We start from the raw sequence: 14,506 nt of genomic DNA on the forward strand, positions 1-14,506 counted from the left end.
CAGCCAGCCCTCGCTAACGACAGCCATGCCTGATATTTGATCATGATTATCAATGATCAGAGGCGAAATGGTCCAAGAAATCAGAGATGAACCCTATGTGAAGAATCAGACAATAAAATGTATACAATATAAGCCAGACTTCTTCCCCCAAGAAAGACAACATGGCGGAGTGGTTAACGCGGTGCCCTGCTAAGGCATTTCCCTCTGGGAGCGCAGGTTCAAATCCTGCTGTTGTCGATTCATTTTTGCACTTTTCGTTTCTCGACGCGTCATCCCATATTGCCGAGTCGGAGTTTTGCCTGCTCCTATTCCTGATTCGATTTACCATTGGACATCGAAATCAGTATGCGAAATCAGGTGCGGTCTCCTTGCACCTAACAGAACTATCTATTGGGAGGATTCCGAAAGTCTATTGGACGTGTTGCGGAGAAGGTGAAGTGCGCGGGATGCCAACGTCGAGGAAAGAAAAAAGACCGGATGGTGCCAGAGGGCAAAATGAACGGCAACTGTTCGCTGAATCGTCACTACTTGCGGACGTGTTCTGTATTGGGCAATCTATCGGCCTTTGATGGGGTCTGTTTCCTCGAACATTTTGCATCATATGGTACGATCCCTGCTCACTGGAGATGAAAACAAACGCAGGGAAACAGTGTCGCTCTCAAAAACAGGAACACGCGGAGAGACGGAGTTTCGCGACATTATCCTGCTGTTGTCGTTGTGGGATTTCTTCGTATTTTGTAAATTGGTCTCTCTATAAAACCCATAAATCAGGCGATCCAACATGGGAGCAGGGGGAATCCGCAAAAGGTGGCAACCTCAGACGTAACTGTTGTCTCAATCATGAGAAAATAGATACGGTGCTGACGGCCAAATGTTTCATGCCATTGCACTCTGTTCATCAAGACAACATGGTTAAGCGCTATTCTTCTGCAGGAAAAACCGTGTTGGGCCAGTTTTCAGGAAGAGAAGTGGAATTTAGGCTATGCTCAACGGGTCTCCACTTAAAGATATGGTGGCGGCATCGATGTAGTCTTCGTGCAAAAATAGTAACTGCGCCTAAATGTGGCTAGCAAGCGTTTTCAAGTCAAAGTCCATTCATTGAGAAAGGCAGATAAGCGAAAGAAAGTGTGCGCGAGTAGCGATTGAAGACAAGTGGCAAGAAATCAAAATGTTTCGGGAGGTTCGTCACAGACGCAACCCAGTAGGAATATCACCATTGTGAAAAGTGCAGGGTACAGCAAAAAGTGAGGAAAATGTATGAAAAAACGGGAGAAGAACTCTAAAACGAGAAACGACGAAGAAAAGACAGGGCTGCCCGTCCGAGCACAACAACGCCAGGGAACATTGAATACACCGTTGGTGTTTCACCTCAGATCAGTCAAGTCATTCAGTGGCCCACACAGAGCGCAGGCGGATGCGCCCGCGTAAATGTATCGGATGCTACATGGGCTATGGGGCGCCCCCCTAAATCTCCTTGGTATTCTCCTTCAACCACCTCCACCCCTCACTCCCCTCCTCCAACAACGGGCTAACCTTCTCCCAACACTTTTTATGGTACTTGTTGAGCCAGTCGCGTTCGGCTGGGACGAGCAGGTCGGTGGCGATGAGGGCGGCTTGCATGGGCACGAGGGTGACGTGCTCGAAGCCGAGGTAGCCGCGGTCGCCGAAGTTATGGGGCGTCGAGGCGGCGCGGATTAGGAGGATGTTCTGGGGGGAGGCAGAGGGGTTGGGGTTGGGGGGGTGAGTGGGTGTAAGGTTGAAAGCAAATGCCCCTATGGGTTGGGAATACCAGATGGGAACGACGTAAACGCGGTCCGCAAAACTCACCTCAATCCGGATACCGAAGTTGCCGTCCTCGTAGTACCCAGGCTCTGCAACGAAGGAATTAGCGAAAGAATTTCGGATCAAACGCATATTGTCATCACCAGAGCCTGGTGACAAGCTGTGGCGTCCTTTCCGCCCAACTCACCGTTCGTAATCGTCATGCCAGCCTCCAAGGGCACGTCGTTGTATCCAATGCGTGTTCCGATTCCGTGCGGGCCTATTAACGAGATCGAAGACGAGTCGTCAGTCCCACCAAGTGTTCGCGTGCTACGCTAAGGTCATGCTATTTCGATGGTGCCCTATTTGCCAGCTATGTAGTGTTCAGTAGCAGTAATTTCCGTGATTGCCCTCCCCACAGACTTGTTACCGCGCTGCTGATCGCGTCCCATCCGATCGTATTAGCCACCGTACTGACGTCCTGACTCAGCTTCGGGCTCGAAACCGGGTGGTCGCCCATGCTCTCCATGAGGGCGATCTCCTATGTCTCCGATTCATTCGGGTCGGACCATAACCACCTTGGTGACCTCCTCGCAGAGCGGTCGGACCGCCCTAGCGTTTCCAAAGGCTTTGCAATTGGCCTGCCTGGCGAGCTTCCTGGTCACTAGCACGCAACACTCTCCCTCGCCGTCTGACCCTTATCCTTCACAACTCCCTCCTAGCCCCCACAATAGAGCAAAGCCAGCTCTACCTCCTCAACGATACCCTTCCCCAACGCGCATACCTTCATGCACGTTCAAGAACGCGCCGACACCGTGTCCAGTGCCGTGCCTGAAATCCAGACCGGCCATCCACAGTGGCTGGCGAGCAATGACATCGAGGATGTATCCGGTAGTTCCACTAAGATGTCGCAATGAGAAAGGGTATGGCACAGAGCAGTAACGATTTCGAAGAATCTCCCCCCACTCACCGAGGGAAAACAGCCATGTCCAGCTGGATGTGTCCCTTGAGCACACGGGTAAATGTATCCTTCTCATGCTCCGTAGGCTTCTTGTTAAGCGAGAGCGTACGCGTCACATCGGTGGTTCCATCCTTATACTGTGCTCCGGAATCACAGAGGTAAAGCTGATCCGTCTTGATGATAGCACAGGTCTCTGGTTCCGGCTTGTAATGGATGATAGCGCCATTGGGGCCAGTGGAGGAGATGGTGTCAAAGCTCAGTCCGACAAAGTCCTTCTTCGTCTTTCGGAACCCTTCAAGCTTGTCAGCAGCCTCGACTTCCGAGATCTTGCCTCCATTCTGCACAACCTCCCGTTCAAGCCAGGCAAAGTACTCGCATAGCGCCACGGCGTCACGGATGTGGGATTGGCGGAATCCTTCAAGCTCGACTTCGTTTTTGATCGCTTTGGCGGTCATGACGGGAGAGCGGAACTCGATGGTGCGTTTTTCGCCTCCGAGCGCGTTTTGAAGAGCCCAGCTGCAGCGGCTGTCGAGGCCGAGCTTTTGGTCGCCTTTTTCGCTGCCGAGCTTTTGCAGGTCGGTGAAGATTGCGTCGTAGGCGCATAGGGTGACGTCTGATCCGAGGTGGTCCTTCACCTGTTTTCACATCATGAGTCTCCAGCTATGCGATGAAATTGGACGGAGACAATGGACCCCACCTCCTTCGACAGCTTTGCGTCATCGACGTAGAGAATCGCCTCATCCTTGGTGATGAGAGCGTAAGCAAAAAAGACAGGGTTGTAAGCAATGTCGGAACCGCGGAGGTTAAAGAGCCCTATGGTATGCGTCCTTTGTCAGCGGTCGATTTACAGAGTGACGCACAACCAGAAGCAGAACTCACATGCAATCTCGTCCAAAGCCGTGACGGCGAATCCCCAAGCCTTCTTCTTAGCGATCTGCTCCCGGATGCCGGCGATCTTGTCAGAGCTGCTCTTGCCTGAGGAAATGAGCATTATGTTTGATACATGTTAGCGTTTCCATCTTGCCCTCGCCCAGCGGTTACACTATCCTGCCCAATCTTACCGGCGTACTCGACGGAGTGAACGGTGACGGGGTTGACGGGACGCGCGGGTTGTTCCGCACCCCACACTTTGTCAATCAGGTTCTCCGTAATGGCCTCCAGAGAGTGTCCCTCCTTTGTCAGAGCTTCACGAAGCTGCTTCGCCGCCGCTATGGGAATGAGACGGAAATTCAGTCCATACGTTTGAGGAGATTATAAAGCTCCATATCGCCTTACCGATGGTGATAAGCTTGGGGTCCAGCCCAACCTTAGAGCTCTTTGGCAGAACCTACATTCACGCCCGTGAGTCAAACATTCGTGATCACACCATCCCACCTCCTTGAACATCCTCCTTCGCCAGATGCTCACCTGCATGAGCCATTCCTCCTTGCTGGGTACGTCAGGGAGTCCCGTCTTCATGAGCGTCCAGCTGGCAGAATCCAGCTGCTGGGACGCTTGGAGAAAGTAACGACCGTCCGTCCACAGAGCAGCCTCCTTCAACGTCACAACCGCCAATCCTATTGAGGTGGGGATGCGTTAGCTCATATATACAGAGACGCGCAGGGTAACCCTCATGACACCCACCAGCGGAACCAGTGAACCCAGAGATGTATGCGCGACGGCCATCGACGTCGGCGATGTATTCGCTCTACGGTTGAGACGTGCGTGAGCGATGTGTAAGTAGATCACCTCTTCTCACGCAGACAGAAACCCACCTGGTGAGCGTCCTCCGAAGGAATGATGTATGCCTGAACGCCATGCTGGCGCATGACCTCACGGAGCCTAGCGACCCTAGCGGCGTTGGTGGAGAGCGTGTTTGCCATGCTGAATGGACTACTCTTGGCTGTTGTGGCGGTGGTGCTCTTGTTGCGGGCTACTTGGAAGCGAGCGGGAGGGGATGCGGCGGACGTGGAAGAGCTTTGTGGGACGAGAGCTCTGAGGATGCGGGAGAAAGCGGTTTTCATTGCCTCTTTCTATAGATGCTTGCCCGTTGCCTTAGTCTTACCGTTCTGGTCAACGCCCTCGTTGGAAATGCGTGGGCCGTGGGTCGCTAGTGGCGGTCAGCAGAATGTCACGCTGGTATGGCTTCGCGTCGTCCATCGGGTCCATTCTCCCACGATGTTCGCACGACATTGTGGGACATCACCGCCATCCCAACCAGCTTCATCGTCTCATTGCATCTCTCCGACTGCCTACGGTTCAAGGTAACGGTGTTCACGCGGGCCACAACGGCTTGATTCTGGCGTCTCTGGTCTTCCCGCATCATCCATCTATCTCCCGGATGTCGTATGCCCCTGAAATCCTTACCTTCGGACGTCGGCGGTCACAACTTCTGGAAGTTCAAAAGCACATTGCAACGTTATCCCGATACCTTTCTTTCTACGTTCGTCGATAGTCTCGTGGTGACCGGAAAGCCGGATGGTCACTTCCTTTTTGAATAGGAACCCGGACATCTGCAAATGCGTCATACATCTCTATCGCATTGGAAATGGATGCCCGCGGCTGATATCCCGCACTATGTTGTGAAGAGGAGCTGGATTTTCTCGGACTGACTGGTGCTATCTCTCCAGGCGCTGAACTGGGCACCGCGTCTACGGCCGCTATCCTAACTCAAGCGGTGGTGTTCGCAACTGAAGGGGTCCTACCACTACTCACTAGGACTGGGAGAGTAGAGAAAGGTTGAGAAAGCCCTCTCACTTGAGGTGGCAGAGTGGAAAAAGTTCTGGAGTTTTACGACTTTACTCCGTTCCTGCCGCTCCAGAAGCTTTGATCAGACGGAAGTACGCGGGATCTACTGAAGCGTGTTGGGGCCTGCTTACACCAATACGGCGATGACTTCGTGGAAGAATTCAATACTCTATTCATTCAAAAGGTCCTCTACGTCAGGGACGACTTTGACGTTCTATATACAGGACCGCCGGTGCGAGCCAGGTGCTATAAACGCTATAGGCAGTGCGCATTGATCGAAACATCTCAATTTGAATCTCACCTGCTTGGGCGGGCCACGCATGCAAGGCCGACTGGGAGATGGTTGAACGTTTTGCCCTGGAGCTATGAAGTATAGTGGCAGCGATGGAGAGACCCTGGGCTCCGGAAAGTCGATACACCCAAGCAAACCGTAAAGAGATTCGTAGGAAGTAGGGGTTGCATAGCGCATGCTGAATGGGTAGGGTTTGCTGCTGCTGATCACAGCAATGAAATGGTCGGAAGGAAGGAAAGAAAATGGTGATGCTAGTCCCCGCAGAAAAGCGCTCATGGTATGCCCACCAGGTCGTCACATACGACGATGTTGGATTGAAAAGAATAACAAATGATGAATGATATGACAGCGCAAAAATGCGCTCAACAAAAAGTGGTGCCAAAAAGGCCGAAAGACGCATATGCAAGAAAACAACTGATGCACCTCCCTTTCAAACACCCCCAACATCCCCAGCCCTAACCCACCCCCTCCACGCCCCCACCTCCTCCCTCACCGCCTTCAGTCTTTCCACAATCCTAAACTGCGGCACGGCGCGACAAATGACGTGGTCGCTGTTTACGCGGTAGAAGACTGTTACTGTCGGTGAGGGCGAACCTTCCTCGGCTTCTGCGTCCTGTGATGCTTTGAGAGAGGAGGAGTGGTTGTTGGGGGTGGATCGCTTGGCTGGGGTGGTGGATGAGGTGGTTCGGCGGGTTGGTGAAGGCGTTGAAGATTTGTCGACGCGTGCAGGCGATGACGATGCGAGGTGTCCGCCTTTTCCATCTTCAGAGTCACTGGCGTCGCTCGAATCCGCATCCCTATCTCGTCTCCCGGCATCATCGGCCTCCATGTCCCCCTCATCTCCACTCCCCCCATCCCCCACAGCCCTTCTCAACTCCCGTATCCGCGCCTCAATCACCTCGTCAATCATCATCCCGTCCTCTTCCTCTTCCTCTTCCTCGTCCTCAACCTCCTCACCATCAGCCACACCCATCTCCCCACCCACCACCCCGAAATCCCCCGTCCTTGCCTCCAACACCTTCCTCGCCATCTCCTCATCCTCGCTCCACTCCCCATCGTCATCGTCATCCTCCGCGTCAACGATCGCTTGCGCTAAATACTCCAATTCCGGGTCATGTTCATGTCCATGTTCCATCCCCTCATCGTGGAGTTCGCTAGGCGCGAAGCGCCCCTCGCTACCCTTCTCATCATCATCGCTCCCATCCTCATCATCGCTATCAGCAAGCAGTGCACGGCCAAGGAACCATATCTTTCGCGTAGCCCTGTCCTGGTATATCGAGAGGATTTTAAGCAAACATTCAGGCTGGGTAGTCTCTGTCGCCCGGTGCGCGACGTAGAGGACATCGTCAGGGTGCACGATCTCCGGGCCGAGGCGGGCGGCCCAGAGGCGTTGGTAAGGTGTTGTTGGGGCGGGATCGTCTTCGACGGAGATTGTGGATGTGACTGAGACGTCGCTGTCGATCGACGCTGGGGGTAGCGATGGAGAGCTGAGCAACCCGTCTTCTTCCAAGAAGCTGAATTTGTCGTCGAAGATTTGTTGGTGGGTGTATCCTTCGTAGGAGGCGGCGATGCCTACGGCTTGGATGACTGCGGCGTAGAGGGCTACGTGGCCTCTACTGTTTTTCAATTCCGGCAGGTCGGGGAAATCTTCAAACGGGTTTCGGGCGAAGAATGGTGCGATAGTGGGTACGGATACAGTTGAAGAGGCGACGCTCCCGCGCCGGTCGCGGCGTTCCTCGGTTTTCTTGATCTGCGCGTACTCGACGTAGGACGGTTCGCGCAGACCGAAGGACGGGATGCTTGATGTATGGATGTTCCCATTCGCGGCCACGTTTCGCGCATCTTGCACGGACGACACAGGGAGCGGAACGACCCACGCCCCCTCGCCACTGTTCGTCCTAACCCGCTTCCCCTGCCGTTTAGCGATGATAGGGAACGCCTGTGCAATGACCCGCTCCGCAACGACAAGACACGGCCAGTAATCCGGCATTTCGGTCCCACGGGGCGGTGGGTTGAGATCGAGCAGATCGGAGAGGCACCAGACCAGCTCGCCGCAGCGCGGTTCGTAGGCGATGCCGGCGTCTTCGTCTTCACTGCTGTCGAGGTCGGGTTCCATGCCGTTGGGATCTGGCTCCATCTTGTAGCTGCAGCATTGGCCGGGATCGTCGTCTTCAATGTCCCAGCCGCCTCGGGTGGGTTTGTCGTCGGTTGTCCAGCCGGCGCCTATCCCGTCGGAAGATCGCCAGGCGGCTTCGGCGCCGTCGTCATCATTCACGTCCACATCATCATTTTCTTCAATGTCTGTTTTCATTTCCATCTCATCGTCGTCTGTAATCCAACCATCATCGTCGTTGTCTGATTGATTCCATCCTGTATCTACTTCGCCATCGCCGTTATCCCTCAGGCCGTCTTCAGACCCATTCACTTCCACGATCTCTGCATCGCTCGCAGATCCAGAATGCGATAGTTTTGAGACTTTTCGAAACGGGAAATCCTCGTCTGAATCTGAATCCGATGCTTTTCGCTTCGCTGATATCGCCCGATCAGGAGATGATAGAGAGTCTGCGTCTTCTTCGATGGTCTGGTACTCGAAAACCTCATCCACAAAACGGCCATTCGATTCCGCGGTGACTTCGACTTTGACGGAAGTGACTGTGGACGAGCGAATGGCACCCTTGCCACCATCCGCTTCATCATCGATCATTGATTGTACACCCTTCCCGACACTGTTTGTCTCCGAAGACTCAGCACTGGGGACTCGAGAGATCTCCTCAGCGGCATTGTGCCCGTTTAATGGAGGCGAGTCGTCACGGGGCTGGAGATAATGCGCGTGAATAGAATCATGATCAAACGATGCACCGAAATTCTTCTCGACAATCGCCACCAGCTCTGCCGCCCGATCTTCCGATAATGGTTGGCCTTTGCAAAACTGGCAAGGACAAGGAACCGTAGGCTTGCCCTCAACCAGCCATCTCAGATGCGGCTCAAATTCGGCCGGTGATCGATACCGTCTCCCGCTAGGGTGTCCATACAAATAAGCGTCCACATGGGTCCCCACATGCCTCCTCGTCTCAAAGAGCTTGTATCCCTTCGGAAACCCAATCTCCAAAAGCCCTAGTTTCGGAAGCCACACAGAGCGCAATTTCCCTTCGGGCCCCTCATCCGCCTCCCTCATCTTATCCGTCAGCTCCGGGTACGTCTGCGGATCCCCATCCGAGAACAGCGGACGCACCGATTCGCCAGAGACCACTCTGCTCCGTCTCCCGCGCCTGTCTCCATGACGCAGACGGAGTAACTCCCGTTGCCGCTCCCGTTCTATGCGTTTCTCCTTTTTGCGTCGGAAATACAGCTTCGTTTTCGGGTGCTCCGCACCCAGACTGCGAAACACCGCCTCCTCGACTTCATCGTCGGTATCGGCTTCGGAAAGCGGGGGTGGGTTGCGGTTTCGGTGTTGTTTTCGGGTTGTTCGGCCGTTTTGGGGTGAGTCGTCTTCGGACACTGTTTCTGTGCCTGAGGACTCGGGGTAGAGGTCGACGATCTTGCAGGTTCCTGCAAACCTATCCGACTCGTCGTCGTCGTGGTCGCCGTTCAGGGTCCACGGCATTTCGGATTGGTTCGAAGGTTGGCACCGAAGCCGATTCCACTTCGTCCGGACTCTGTTGCAGTGTTCCAATTCGACCTCGGCGAGGAGGTTTTCGTGACAAGACTCCCGGCAAAGTTTCTCCTGCAGGATATATGGTACTATTTCGTGCGTACGTGTCCTCTGCCTTGCCTGCCTGTCTCCCTGGGTGCGGGGCAAGTCGGCGATATGAAGGCGATCGGTCCGAACAGGGACGGTTTGTCCAACCAGCAGCGAGTGAAAAAAGACTAGGCCACACGCGCGCGGCATGACGTGGGCACTGGCCTGACGAAATCGACAGCGCGTCGTTTCTTTCCGCCGAGACCACGTTTTCCTGCTGTTCACTCCGTGCCCATCTCATATGAACCATACATAGGCCTCTCTCCTGCTATCCCTCGCTCCCTCCATATCCAACATTGTTTTCTTCGGTACTTGCTCAGTGAAAATGCCGAGCGTGAAGTCGGGAAAAGCGGACTCACGCAATGCCACACATCGTAGACATTAACGCCCAATCGTTAAAGGAGGGGCCCCCTGCCATTTGAGTAACTCTCACCGTTGCAGTAGTGTATCTCACAGGGGATCACCTCAAACGCATTTCCAAGGAGTTGGGTATGCGAGGCTGCCCGATATCCCCTCGGACAATTTCCACTACCCATCCCTCGGAAAGCTATCCTAAGGTACGATGCTCATCAGATCCCAGGCCGGATTGAAGCAATTCCACACCCAGGCCGGATCGACAAGCACCGTATCACATCCAGTGCAAACAACTGGTCCTGGTCCGTACAAAAATGTCTCCGATTCCTAACGAGAGCCAGAAAAAACTTAGGCATCGTACCTGCCTGCGACGATCGGGTAAAGAGACGCTGCATGTACCGTCCAGAAGGTCATCCCATCCCCCTTTTCTCATCGAGATCTGCTAACCGCAACGCAGCTCTCTCCCCACACCGCAAACCACCCACACCAACCAACACAAATCTTTTCAAGTTCACGAATTTGGGGTATAATGTTCCGTACATTACAATTTACAACACACACAAGCAATGCCACACGGAAAAACAGTCGTACATGCAGCTTCAAATGACCCACAACCAATCTCCCAAAACTCGCACATTCCACTTCTTCAACACGCACAAAGCGATTTTGTTCCTTATTCCTTTTTCTTTTCAATGGCGACGGCCACACGTAACAAACTACGGCAAAAAATAGTTGAGGGATACATTCGAACACATCGCACAGACACACACGCGGGGAAGGGGAGTATGGTGTAGGGAGGGAATTTAGGGGGAGGGGAGAGGGACACGACGCGAGGAAACACCGCTGGGACACGAGGGAGGCGTTCTTTCAGATGGCTTCACATACCCGTGTGATGGGAGGGGGACGGGAGTTGGAGTAAGGAGGGGAGATTTTTCACAAAATTCGTTTTTACTTTTTCCGCCTTGGCCGTGTGTTGAGGATTGGGTCGCCGGGAGGGGGTTACGATATATATACGCGGTTGTATAGAGGAGGATTCGAAATCGTGTACGAGGAATGTCGATATGTGGCCGATTTCGAATGTGAATGTGTGATGTCTCCTAGTCCGAATCCGACGAAGACGCATCGTCCGAGTCATCGCCATCGTCGTCGCTTCCCGCGAGGCCCCTGACAGCCGTGTTCGCCGGAGTAGCTGCCGCAGCGCCGCCCGCCGTTTTCATCGTAGCATGTTTAACGAAATCGTACAACGTGCAGAGCGTCCCGTCATCAATCGAGTCGATGTCAAGCTCAATCTCTTCCTCGGTGTCGCGGAGGTGAGGCAGGCCCGAACGGATGATCTCGACGACGTTGGTCATGTCCGAGTAGCCGAGGGATCCAATGAGCACCGAGAGCTCCGATTTCTGTTCGTAAGTGATCGATTTGGATTTCGGCGCGGACGCTGACTGCCTTCGTTTCTTGAGTGTGGACGCGGACGCCTTTGGCGGTCTGCCCGCCCGGGAGGATGTGCTGGCGCGGGGTCTCTTGGCCTTCATTGTTGCTACTGTGGTGGAAGGAGTGGTTGAGGAGGCTTGGCTTTCTTTCTTTGACTTGATAGACCGGAAGGAGGAGAAATGGGAGGGGGGCTTGGGGGTAGTGGAGGAAGTGACGACTGCAGCAGCGAGGGACTCTCCATCCAGGGGCTGCGCCCCGCCATCGAGGTCAGCTTTCACTGAAACCCCTGCATCTGCCCCTGCTGCTGCGACTGCTCCAGCCGGTGTCACTGCCCCCCCACCACCCATGATTTTCCCGTTTCGCCATTTTACGCCGCACTTGTTGCACAATGTCCCGCAGCCAGAGGGGCCACGGCGCCACATGGGGGTTTCACTGGTTCCGCAGTACTCACAGTGCTTATCACCAGTGCTCTTGGTCCTGCTCCTCTTTGACGGTGCTGACGAAGGGGCACCATCAGCGTCGATACCGAGATCGGACGTTGCCATCGATGCGCGTCGTGCGGCGGCCTTGGAGGACGATGGACGGCGTTTCTTGGCGGCGGGAACGGTGGCTGCAGCGGCAATGCTGGCAGCAGAGACGGAGGATCGCTTACGCTTGCCCTTCTTCTTCTCAGTGAGGAGCGCGAGCTGTTGGTTGATGGATTGGAGGCAGGTAGCTAACGTGGTGATCTGGTGGTTGACATCATCATCCTCGTCCTCCTCCTCTTCTTCGCTTGACTCGTATTCTTCTTTCATCTGAGCGATGCTACTGCTGGTCGACAGACGGCGCGTTGCTGGTGAAGACTTTGCCTTCTTCACGGGTATGATTTCCGGCTCGAAGATCTTTGGCGCGCGCACGTGGCGTTTGGAGAGACGACGTTGCTGAGGGGCAGACGCCAACGCCGCTTCGGCAGGATATTCCGCGGAGGATTTGTGGGACAGTGATGTTGTTGTGATGGTAGGGAAGTGCTTGCTGAGTTGAAGAGAGAAGAAGCTGTCGAGCGACTTGCCAAGCTGATGGACGTGGTTGTTATGTGGGTTGTATATGAAGCAATTGTTGAGCATCAGCTGAATGTCATCGGCGAACTGCTGGACGTCGTGATATTGCCGCGTGTTCAGTTTCGAGTTGACCGTCGATAGATCCATGGGCTGCTTGATGACGTCGAAGTAATCCGGTGCGCCCGCCGCTACGGGGTCAACGGGCATCTGGAAAGGCCATGCCGAGCCGTGCTTCATGAGCTCGTTAATCAGTTGAGTGCAGGCTTTGAATTCCGCGGCGGTGAGGATGGGAGGTGATGGGGCGGGCGGTGATTGGGAGAAGACGGACACTCCCGAGAAGGCGTCGACATCCATCTTGGTGTCGATGGCAGGTCGGATGACGCTTGCGACGGGACCTTCAAAGCTTTCTTCAACCACCGTTGCTTGCTTCTCGTCGATTTCCGTCTTCTCCTCTACATCCACAACCTCCATGGCCGCTTGCTCAGCAGACAGAGGCAGCTTGATTTCATCGTCGACAACAACATCCATCTCAGCAGACGCTGACAGTTCTGGGCCGTCAGAAGGAGGTGAGAGAGGGAGCGACGATGGCGACCGCGTGATTGGTATACCATCGAGTTGCTTGTGGCCTGGCTTCCCATCGACGGGGCTCACGGGTGCGACCACCTTGAGTTCCTCGGCCGGTCCCCCAACATTGATGGTCGTTGGTGAGACGTGAGCCGACCCGGCCGTTGCTCTGTGCCCTCCCGACAATACAGATGTATCAAGCGTTGCGAGAGCCATCGTCATAGCGGGCGGTCTAGAGGAAAATGAGGAGGATAGTGAGGACCAGATGAAGTCGAAGTAAAGGCCGAACGTCAACAATGTACCTTCCAAGACCAAATGCACACAAATGTTAATCTACGGCGATGTAGTCACCGTTAGGAGATCGTAGCAGGGTATATTGACGCTGAATCTCGCAAGTTTGATGAGCGACTGTTGTTTTTCTATCGAAGGCTTGGCTTGATCACGAATTCGAAGCAGTCTGTAATAGTTGAAGAAAAGGGAACGGAAAGGTCAGCGACGGCCGTCCATGGTCTCCTTTGCACGGTCTAGATGGCACCATGTCCACGACCAATCCCCACGGCCGCATATCCAACATCCCCAACACCACCCCATCGCCGAGCAATCCTGACAATTCCAACGTGGTCCGCCGTCATGGTTGGACAAGGGTGCCGTAGAACGCGGAGCAGGCGAGAACGCAAGAGAGCAAGCTGGTGGTAGAAAGCACGGCATGAAGGAAGGACGACACGGAGGCGGTTGATCATCCAATGCCTCGATGGGTTGGAAATCTTCCGACGAACGACTCGATCGTGAGCAGCGACGATTTGCATTGCTTGATCCCACGACGTTGAATGAACGAGACGATTGTGCTGGGTACAACGAGTACGCCAATCTCTTGCCACGCCAACTTGCATCATGCGGATCGTCATGCGGATGAAGAGGAGGTATGCGCATGCTTGACGAACAACACGAGGTTCATGATCCGACGTCCGAGCGTATTGAGCCTTGCCCAAATCCATTCCCACAACGGCGAACTCACGCCACTGACCCCAGCAAGTGTAGCTAGCGCCGACAGCATTGAGCAGGAGATTTGCAACGACGGAGGAATCACCCGTTCGCGCCGATGAGTCTGCTCTTGCTTACGATGTGCCGACGATGCCCACGTCCGTGCCCCCAACCAACCAGCACGCTCGCCTGCCCTCATGACGGTCGACTTTGCATGCTTAGCTCAGCCACGCAAGCACCCTTGCCAACGATGTCTGATCTGACGAGCGCCGACGACATCGCCGACGACGACGACGACGACGACGACGACGCAGCGCAGACAACGAGATAGCTCACCGAAAGGGGGGAGTGCAAAAGCCGGGCGTGGGAAAATCGAGGGTTTGGCGACGACGCCGCCACCTGAGAGTCTTGGCGGGATAGCGTTGTTGTTGATGATGATGCTGGGGATGATGGATCTGGAGCGCGCGTTTTGCAGGCCGTGCGTTTTGATGAAATTCCCAGCTGCTGCTGCTTTTTGCTGAGCCTTTGTTTTGTTGTCCCGACGCGCTTGGATGAGAACCGGATGGGCTGTGTGTCGATTTGGCGTCGCGCACACTGAGCGGAACGCGCTTTTCCAACGCAGGGGGGTGCGGGGAAAGGGCCGCGGCTTGATTCAAGGCCAT

At 54.6% G+C, this 14,506-nt stretch overlaps 4 protein-coding genes and 1 non-coding gene across 5 annotated transcripts; 1 reads left to right on the plus strand and 4 right to left on the minus strand.

Annotated features, from left to right (window-relative positions):
- Positions 1–155: 155 nt before the first annotated feature.
- Positions 156–237, plus strand: EV422DRAFT_t19. The gene has a single exon. It is a non-coding gene; the product is annotated as a tRNA-Ser (tRNA).
- Positions 238–1,464: 1,227 nt separating this feature from the next.
- EV422DRAFT_492677 (peptidase M24, structural domain-containing protein) lies at positions 1,465–4,584 on the minus strand (the record flags this gene model as incomplete). The annotated part of the gene is made up of 12 exons (XM_053067619.1): positions 1,465–1,707; positions 1,828–1,871; positions 1,970–2,041; positions 2,546–2,661; positions 2,732–3,357; positions 3,420–3,535; positions 3,602–3,697; positions 3,784–3,930; positions 3,998–4,049; positions 4,130–4,278; positions 4,346–4,409; positions 4,477–4,584. The coding sequence occupies 12 exons, from the start codon at positions 4,582–4,584 to the stop codon at positions 1,465–1,467; spliced, it is 1,833 nt and encodes a 610-aa protein (XP_052928506.1).
- Positions 4,585–6,171: 1,587 nt separating this feature from the next.
- EV422DRAFT_617282 (uncharacterized protein) lies at positions 6,172–9,636 on the minus strand (the record flags this gene model as incomplete). The annotated part of the gene is made up of 1 exon (XM_053074002.1): positions 6,172–9,636. The coding sequence occupies exon 1, from the start codon at positions 9,628–9,630 to the stop codon at positions 6,172–6,174; it is 3,459 nt and encodes a 1,152-aa protein (XP_052928507.1). The 5' UTR covers positions 9,631–9,636.
- A 1,505-nt stretch (positions 9,637–11,141) lies between these two features.
- Positions 11,142–12,575, minus strand: EV422DRAFT_485123 (Bromodomain-containing protein; the record flags this gene model as incomplete). Its single annotated transcript, XM_053067365.1, has 3 exons — positions 11,142–11,368; positions 11,915–12,069; positions 12,241–12,575. Coding segments are annotated over 3 exons (717 nt in total), but the record flags the coding sequence as incomplete, so codon positions are not given.
- An 812-nt stretch (positions 12,576–13,387) lies between these two features.
- EV422DRAFT_503615 (uncharacterized protein) lies at positions 13,388–14,506 on the minus strand (the record flags this gene model as incomplete). The annotated part of the gene is made up of 3 exons (XM_053068361.1): positions 13,388–13,977; positions 14,181–14,411; positions 14,440–14,506. 3 exons carry the CDS (start codon positions 14,504–14,506, stop codon positions 13,388–13,390), a joined length of 888 nt encoding a protein of 295 aa, XP_052928509.1.

Source organism: Fimicolochytrium jonesii (genome assembly GCF_025526975.1).
Source record: "Fimicolochytrium jonesii strain JEL569 chromosome Unknown EV422scaffold_3, whole genome shotgun sequence".
NCBI lineage: Eukaryota > Fungi > Chytridiomycota > Chytridiomycetes > Spizellomycetales > Powellomycetaceae > Fimicolochytrium > Fimicolochytrium jonesii.